The 9,456-nt window shown below is 46.1% G+C and overlaps 1 protein-coding gene across 3 annotated transcripts in view; it reads left to right on the top strand.

Annotated features, from left to right (window-relative positions):
- TMEM154 (transmembrane protein 154) overlaps nucleotides 1–9,456 on the top strand; it is a 46,100-nt gene that overhangs the window by 8,521 nt on the left and 28,123 nt on the right. For all 3 annotated transcript variants that reach the window (XM_023755145.1, XM_014455956.2, XM_014455960.2), the window contains exons 2-3: nucleotides 8,195–8,482; nucleotides 8,572–8,613. In XM_023755145.1, the coding sequence (XP_023610913.1) occupies nucleotides 8,195–8,482; nucleotides 8,572–8,613 (330 nt within the window). The remainder of the gene's footprint in view (nucleotides 1–8,194; nucleotides 8,483–8,571; nucleotides 8,614–9,456) is intronic.

The raw sequence follows: 9,456 nt of genomic DNA, 5'->3' as shown, positions 1-9,456 counted from the left end.
AGTGTGTTTTAATCCTATATAATAAAAGCCCAGCGACCATAACGGTAGAAGGACCGCTGGACGAGTCACTATGAGGTGTTCTCGGTCCTCCCACGGCCAACAGGCTCTGAACACACCAATTGTGAACGGGGAACCGGGGTGGGTGGCAGGGGATGCGGGTGGCACCAGGCCAAGGCCCCCGCCCTGCCAGTCGCCCCACACACAGAGGGTGACAGGTGGCAGGGGTGGGGCTGGCGAGTGGGCGGGAATGACTGACCTCTCAGTCCCTCCACAGCCATCAGGCTCCCATCGCTGGATGGCGAGTGGGGAACCGGGTGGGTGGCTGTGGGGAGCAGAGCCGGCTGCCGGCAGCTGGGGAAGATGGCCCTGATCGCAGGCTAGGCCTAGGGACCGTACCTGCGCACGATCTAGTCTGATAATAAATTGCAAATGCGGGTGTGTATTTCTTAAGGCAATGAGGTAAAAATACAATTTGGCTTCACAAGCCGATTCCCAGAGCAGATGACTGCATGAAAGCATCTTACCAGATGACCCTCCTCAAAATAAGCAAAATAAATATTTTTTTAACAGTCTTTCAATATAAGGCATTTTCACTGCCGACGGCTGACATGAAAGGGTGTACAAAACGTCGGCATTGCTCTACCTAAACTACCCTTCAATATGTAAAATCTGCCATTAACGTTCCCTGCATGCTTTTGCCTAGCATCTGTTAAACCAGCTGTTTATTCTGACGCTGTCTTCTTCAAGTGAGTATGTCAGGAAAAGCATATCAAGCAAATGTTTTCACTTAATTAAAAACTGTCAACTACACAGTACAACCGAGCTTCCAGTGAAAACTACACTCTCTCCACATTGAGCATCCAGAACCAAGTCCCTTGGCCTCTACACGTGGAAGCCATGGGGAACACTAAATCCCCTGCCCAAAACATAAATAAACAAAACTAAAAAATAGAAACATGAAGTTTCATCACTAGGGATTCACAACTTTGCTTTAAATAATTCCTCTCATACCCCAGTGTCTTTAAAAAATTCAGGTAGTTTTTTGAGAGAAAACCACCTTTGATTCCTATTTCTCTTTATGATAAAGAATACCCTGTGTGTTTTCCTGGAAGGGGGTTGATAGATGGAGGAGGGTGTCAGACTCCTTTGTTTTTTAAATATATTTTTATTGATTTCAGAGAGGAAGGGAAAGAGAGAGAGAACCATCAATGATGAGAGAGAATCATTGATCAGCTGTCTCCTGCACGGCCCACACTGGGATTGAGCCTGCAGCCCAGGCATGTGTCCTGATCAGGAATTAAACTGTGACCTCGATGCTCAACCACTGAGCCACATTGGCCAAGTGGATGTTAGACTCTTGATAACAAGGTGAGAGGTGTGACTTTTTACCTCAGGCTAATGTGGCCTATTTTACATTTTCTAAACAATTGTTTATGAATGGCCACTACACAGCAGACAGGTTCCAGGCGTTGTGATAGATGTAGTGTGAAACAGTGGAGGAGACAGACAATAAGCAGGTATGGTACATGAGTGATGATTTCAGACACTAAGCAATAAGTTAATACTGTTTTGAGACCAAGTGAACCAGAGAAAAGACAGAGCACTTCAGAGACAGTGTCATCTGGGGTCCGTGCAGGAAGGTGTCCCAGTGGCCCAACAACAAGGAGGGTCCTCCACTTTCAAAAAAAGGGAAGTGAGTCATTTGCTTCACTGAGAAGCAGTCATTTCCTCTTAGTGATGATGCCGAGAGCAGTGATAAAGGTGGCCACGTGCCCGCTCTGCTGCTAGAGCTGCCAGGCTCCCCTCACCCCCATTTTCCCCACTTACAAGGATTCCCCCAGGGTCCTCACCAGATGTGTGAAATAGGAGTCCCAGATTGTTTGCATGGATATTGTCCATAATCATTTGTAACTGACTCTATACAAGGTGCAGCTTATTATCTGGATTAAAAGTAAGTGAAATACTTCAGCTTAGTTTCATCATTCACATGACCACTCCCATGATCTCTTCATAATGCTCCATTATCTGAGCAGAGAAAGAGAAATGGTGGGAGGGAGAATTCCTGGGAGAGCTTGCGTTGGGTCATTTGAGACAGCCATGACGGGCCACCTGCAAGGAAGAGAGAGCTAGGGCCAACCTGCCTCCTTGAGCCCCCACTCCCGCTCCTGCCCCCCCCTCCCCCCACCAATGATTCCACAGGCAGGTCTCACATAGGGTACACAGCCACACCAGCTGACTGTCTCACAGCCCATTTGCTCTTAATACACTGTCCTTGCTTTTTCTTCTTTTCTGTACTTTTGCTTGCAGATGCCTCTCTCTTCATTCTCACATGTGATCCTCTTCATCTTTATCTACTGCAGCTTCTTCTGTTTTTACTCCCCAGCCCCACCCCTTTTACTCTGAAATATGTTCAAATTTAGATAAGATACAACAGTAAAATGAAGAAGTTACATCAGGCAGATTAGTCTCCTGGGAAACAAACAGAGAAACAGATAGGTCTATAGATGGGGAAAGAAATGGGTGGAGGACAGAGGAAATAGCAAATGTATGGACACCTGGCATGTGTGTGGTACCTTGTGGGTTATACAGCATTTTCACATTTGCTCTTCATTCAAATACCTTGGGATAGGCAGAGCAGCAGGCCTCCTTTCTTGGCCTTTAGGAAAGGAAGGGCTGGAGAAGTGAGGGGCTCTTCCCGGGCCCCACAGCTAGAGAGGGCAGCACCGTCTCAAGCCACACTCCTCCCCCCCGCCTCCTCCTCCTCCTCCTCCTCCTCCTCCTTCTTCATTTATCTTTATTGTTGAAAGTATTACAGATGTCCCTTTTTACCCCTCCATTGTTCCTCATCTACCCAACACCCTACTGTACTGTTCTCTGAATCCCTGGGTTATGCATATATGCATGTACGTTCTTTGGTTAATCTCTTCCCGTTAACATCTTGCCCCCTACAGAGTCAAGCCTCCTCTTCTGAATCCAAATCCTTTTCTCCACGATGCCATGGAGATGCCCAGGAAGTCCTCACACAATACAGGAATTGCTCTACACCTTCTGCAGGGTTCATCCTGCAACTCATTACCTAAAAGAGAGTTCTGGGTTCCTCAACAGTGGTGTTGGGCTCCTAAGGTTGTACATGTCACTTCTATCCAAGCATAGGATGGCTCCTGCAGGAAGTCACTGTTGACTATAATGGGTCTTAGCAAGTGTTTCTTGGTAAAGACTGGGTCCCTGGTGTCTTAGTCCGCACAGTGTCAGAGGGTCCCGTGTCCATTGGGTTAAGAGTTGCTGTTAGCCCACAGGCCATGGGAGGAACTTGTAATGCTTTGGAAAAAGTCCCCCAGCTGCCCTCTGCCAGCTCCACTCCCATCCCTACTCATGTGACTTTGCCTCCTCTCTTGTTTCCACCTTGATTTTGTCCACCTCTGCTTTTCTTCCTCTCACCTTTGTCCTCCTGATTACTGATTTGATTCTATGGCCCACCTGGTTTTCCTGTTCCCCTTTGAGGACATTTGATGCTTCTGGCACAAATTCTCGGGGCTGATCCCCAATGTTTACAACTTCTCCCTCTTTCCCATCATAGACTCCCTGCTTACCCAGCCTTTTCCTGACTTCATCTCTGCCCGTTCTCTTGTATGACGACTGAGCTAGAGTGGTCTTGGAGAAGTTGTGAGAGCAGACCACCAAGAGTAGTTTGGTGCTGTTTCCCTTCCCACTACATCCAACACCCTCTTCTCTGGGGCCCCCACTCTTGAGATACACTGCAGAAAATACTTGCAAATGTGTAAACTGGAGGGTGTACAGGGCTGTTTGTTGTAGCATCATTAAAAATACAAAGAAATTACCTAAATCTCTATTAATAGGAATACGTTATGATACTTCCAAGTAACAGAAGACAGCTTTCTATATGCAGACATGGAAGAATCTTTGAGTCAAATTTTAAGTGAAATAAACAAGAGGCAGAACAAGATTTAACTTCTTTAGCTACCATTTGTGTTAATAAAACAAGAAACGATACTTGTATAGGCACAGAGTTTCTTGGGAAGGCAGCAGAAACAGTGGTTATCTCTGGGGAAGGTAATAAACTGGGGAAAGGGTGGTAGTGAAATTTCCTTGCTGAGCTTAGTACCATGTGTACAGCACCTATTCAAAAATTCTAATGAAAAACAAGATCGAGGCTTTAGAATCAACATAAAGATGTGGAGATAGATGGGACCTTGGGGATCACTCCTGTTGCACAGATTAGGACATTATCATTAAGGATTAAATAATTTGTCCAAATTCCCACAATTACTAAGTGAAGAGCAATGACTAAGCCCCTCACTGTCACTGGGCACCTATGCTCGAGGGATTGCAGAGTCAAGACCTACGTATCAGTGGGACTTACAGCATAAATGACCGTGTTATACTCCAGCCCGAGACATTCAAGACTCAGTTTCTTCACACTATAAAATGTGAACAAGAGCCCTAGCTGGTTTGGCTCAGTGGATAGAGCGCTGGCCCTGCGGACTGAAGGATCCCGGGTTCAATTCCGATCAAGGGCACATACCCGGGTTGCAGGCTCAATCCCCAGTAGAGGATGTGCAGAAGGCAGCCAATCAATGATTCTCTCTCATCACTGATGTTTCTCTCTCTCTCCCCCCCCTTCCTCTCTGAAATTAATAAAAATATATTTTTAAAAATGTGAACAAGAAAGTTGTGAAGATTAAATTAGAACATGTTTATCCTAGTGCCTAGCACATACTAAGCACTCGATAAATGCCAGTGGCTGTTGTTTATTACTTTGAGGCTATTGTGGAGGGTTTGGGCAGGGAGAGCGGTGAGGAAGGTCGTCATAGGAGAGTCTGGAGATGAAGGCTTGCAGAGTAAAGAAGAGAGAGAGACTTGATTCTCATTTATTCAGCCACTAGAGAATCTTATTGAGTAAATGACGTTTAACATGGAAAACATACATGTGAGAGGGATATTGTAGAGAGAAGTTCTGGCCCCTTTCACTCAAAAAGGCCACTAATGGCCACCAGTGACCAGCATTGTCTCCCATGCTGAAAAATAAATGTACACAACCCAGGACCAGCTGCTGCCCTTCTTTCCGATTCTGCTTCATTTCCTATCATCAGAAAGCCCTCATTTTCCCTGCTAGCCTATTTATTTTCCTATTTTCATTTCTTCTGGGGCCACGGGTCAAGTGGTGACTGAGCGTGCTGGGTGTTCCACTGGGAACTTGCTGGCCTTCCTTGGAGAGGCACTGGGAAGACCCTGCATCTGGGCAGCTTTGTTCACAGGGGTCTGGGCTGAGAAGCCTAGCGAGAGCTCTGGCAAAGCCGAGGCTTCTGGGAACCCTTCCTCTCCCTTGCCCTGTAAGCCAGGCAGCCACCTCCTTAGAAACGGATGGGCAAGAAAAGGAGGTCCCCTCTCTTGTTCACCACTTCGTGACTTGTAATCATTACATTCCAGCCAGGTTCATCGATCAGCCCTCCTAGGTTCACACCCTCACTCCTCCATGATAGCTCTGTGATCATGGGCAAGTCCTGTAACCTCTTTGCCCCAGTTTCTATCTGAAAAAGTGGTGAGAACAAAACGAATTCATCCAGTTAAAAGGCAGAGCACAGGGCTGGGCTCTTAGTAAGTTCTTTACAAAGGTTAGATTGGGATGGTAGCAGCAGAAGACAGCAAAAGAAATAAAAGGGAAATCTGGGTGTTTGAGAAAGATCCATAAGCACTGACCTCAAGGAAAAGGGTCAGTACCACCAACTCCACTTGTGTATGTACCCCTCCCCCATAGCCCCCACCCCCTTGGTCAGGTCTTCAGTGGCCTGGATTTTCAGTAAAGAATGCAGTTTGGTTCTAGCAGTCCTGCAAGCGAATGAGATTAATGAGGACATTGCCCTGGTAGACAAATATCTTTTCCTGACCCAGGATGATATGTGAGATATCAAAGCTTGAGTGAATATAGTATTGACTTACTTTATTTCAAAGACATAAATATAGAACAAAGTCACTTAATCCAGAAGGCAGAGGTCAATAAATGGTAGATTTTTTTTAATCCTGCTTTTGGTACATTCAGGTGAGGAATACCAGTTAGTTATATCCTGCAGTTTGTCATTGCATTGATCACTCATGTGATTATCAAGTGGATTCCCTGGTCTTGGGGAAAACGGAAATGTTTATATATATACTAGAGGCCTGTTGCACGAAAAGATTCGTGCAATAGGCCTTCCCTTCCCCTGGCTGCCAGCATCGGTTTTCCTCCGGCACCCGGCACCCAGGCCTTCGCTCCGGCCAGAGCCACCTTCAGCGCCTTCGCTGCTCCGGCCTGAGCCGCGTATGCAAATTAACCGCCATCTTTGTTGGTTAATTTGCATATCTTGCTGATTAGCCAATGGGAGGCGTAGTGAAGGTACAGTCAATTACCCTGTTTGTCTATTATTAGATTAGATAACCAAAATAATTAGACTGGGATCAAACAAAGGTTTTATAAATCAAGTCGGAGGAATCTGTTGTCAAACAGTTATGCATCTAGACAAGGTACTGGATTGCCTCTGCTGTCGGCAAACTGCAGCTCGGCAAACCGCGGCTCGCGAGCCACATGCGGCTCTTTGGCCCCTTGAGTGTGGCTCTTCCACAAAATACCGGCTCTTCCACAAAATACCGACTTCTGCGCATGGGCCACGAAGTTTCAATCGCACTGTACGTGCACGCCCGCACGTGGTATTTTGTGGAAGAGCCACACTGAAGGGGCCAAAGAACCGCATGTGGCTTGCGAGCTGCGGTTTGCCAAGCCGCAGTTTGCCGATCACGGAGCTAGGTCATTCTATGGAGCACTGGTCTAGCCTGTAGTAACAGGGCATAGTTTAAAACAGCCTTTCTTTGAAGAAATAATTTTAAGACTGAGTTGAAAAAAAAAAGGAGAAAAAAAGAAAAAAAAAGGAAAAAAAAAGAGAAAAAAAAGAAAAAAAGAAAAAAAAAGAAAACAGCCAACTTTTCCATTTTCATAACACCTTAGAAAGAGCTTTCACAAAAATTAACTCATTCGATACATGTTCTGTAGCCTAAACTCACATTCTATTTTCCTCAACGGGCCCCATCTGAATGATAGGCAACATTGTAACATGACAGGGTGAAAACCTTTAGCCCACCTACCCATGACCACCACATAGGCAGGCGAGGAAAGAGCTTCCAAGTAATAGTCCTTTCCTGTGCTGTAATGAAACGCAGGATGGTTTTCCAACACAATCTGACGTTCAAACAGAATTAACTTGCTTAGAGTTTCTATATAGGGGAAGTTCATTTTACTAAATAAATTTAAATATTGGTACCATTTCTTTAGTCTCTAAATTCCCCTTGAGAATTTCACTTTACAAAGAAAGTACACATTGTATTTTTATTTAGAATCCAGGAGGATTTCTGTCAGATAATCTCAGAGGCAGACACGTTTCTCTGCAGCATGTGAGCCCTGACGCTGAAATCGAAGCAGTGGCCGCAATTTCAAAAAATTCTTTTCCATTGATAGGTAACCTTTTATTAAAAGTGTTATGTGGCAAGTACCTACCTTTCAGTGTTATGTGGCAAGTACCTACAGTACATGTGGGCTTTGATTTATTCAGAAATGTTATTAAAATATGATACCCTATAGGACAGTGATGGTGAACCTATGACACACGTATCAGAGGTGACACGCGAACTCATTTTTTTGGTTGATTTTTCTTTGTTAAATGGCACTTAAATATATAAAATAAATATCAAAAATATAAATCTTTGATTTACTATGGTTGCAAATATCAAAAATTTTCTATATGTGACACGGCACCAGAGTTAAGTTAGGATTTTTCAAAATGCTGACATGCCGAGCTCAAGAGGTTCGCCATCACTGCTATAGGAGGTGTCTTGGAATATCACCCATGACAGGGCAAAGGTTTTTAATGCCTTTGATGAAATGTGTCTAAAGTATCGGTCAAGGCTAAACTGCCTGCATTTGTGGGAGGTTTATCTGGACTCTGATTCCATGTTCAATGTACTCCCAGCTTGAGCTCCATTTATGTTACTTCAAAACTCTGTGTCACTCTGAACTGGAAGGCCCAATTCAGGAAATCAAGTTTACCACTGGATGCATGTAGAAAAAATTTTTTAAAAAATCATTGAAAACATAACTTACTAGCTTTGTCTCCATGGCGATCTCAATTTTGTGTGTGTGTTCTCACAGAGTCAGAACTGCCTTCTTCTGAGGCAGCAGAAGAGTCAGAAGGTGAGTCAACAGATGTCACCCAGAAAGCGGAACCTACAGATGAAGATACTCCTGTTATAAGTACAATTGCTGCACTGACCACAGAAATAGCAACCACAGAATATGAGAATTATACCATCATTGGTGAGGAGGATACTCAGCTAGAGCTTATACTGATGGTGTTGATCCCGTTGGTTTTCTTGGCACTCCTACTCTTATCAGTGGTACTCATTGTAATTAACTATAAAAGAAAAAAAGCTAAACAAGGTAAATATTTTGTGTGTTCCCAATCCCAGACAATTGCTTCATGGGTCAATGGACAAACACTAAAACAAAATACTTTTGCTTCTACACAGAGCTGCCTTCTAGCCAAGGATCTCAGAGTGTTTTACAGACATGTGAGTATTATCCTAATACCTGCCTAGAGTTGGGGATAGGATAGGAGAAGGAACTGAGAGGTTTTAAGATAAGCAACAAGGATTATATAAAACTAGAGGCCCGGTGCACAAAAATTTGTGCACTCGGGGGTGGGGAAGGGGGTCCCTAAGCCCATCCTGTGCCCTCTCGCAGTCTGGGACCCCTCAGAAGATAATGACCTGCTGGCTTAGGCCTGCTCCCGGGTGGCAGAAGGCAGGCCCAATCCCTAGGTGCAGCCCCTGGTGGGGCTCAGAGCAGGGCCGATTGGGGAGTTGGGGTGCCGCCCCCTGTCATGCACAGAGCAGGGCGGATTGGGAGGTTGCAGTGCCACCCCTAGTCAAGCTCAGGGTAGAGCCGATTGGGGGGTTGGGGCACCGCCCTCTGTCACACTCAAGGCAGGGTCGATAGGGAAGTTGCGGCGCCACCCTTGTCACGCACAGAGCAGGGCCAATCAGGGGGTTGGGGCGTTGCCCCCTGTCATGCACAGAGCAGGGCCCATCAGGGGGTTGGGGCGCTGCACCCTGTCACACACAGAGCAGGGCTGATCAGGGGGTTGGGGCGCCTTCCCTTGTCACGAACAGAGCAGGGCAGATAGGGAGGTTGTGGCCCCGCCCCCTGTCACACACAGAGCCGCAGGGCGATCAGGGAGTTTGGGCGCTGCTCCCTGTCACGCTGATCCCGGTGCTGGGAGGCCTCGCAGCTCCGCTGATCCGGTGCCGGAGGCATTATTACCCTTTTACTATATAGGATAGAGGCCTGGTTCATGGGTGGGGCCGGCTGTTTGCCCTGAAGGGTGTCCTGGATCAGGTGGGGTCCCCACTGGG

Source organism: Myotis lucifugus, unplaced genomic scaffold (genome assembly GCF_000147115.1).
Source record: "Myotis lucifugus unplaced genomic scaffold, Myoluc2.0 scaffold_1, whole genome shotgun sequence".
Classification (NCBI taxonomy): domain Eukaryota; kingdom Metazoa; phylum Chordata; class Mammalia; order Chiroptera; family Vespertilionidae; genus Myotis; species Myotis lucifugus.
This window is presented reverse-complemented; position numbering and strand designations above follow the sequence as displayed.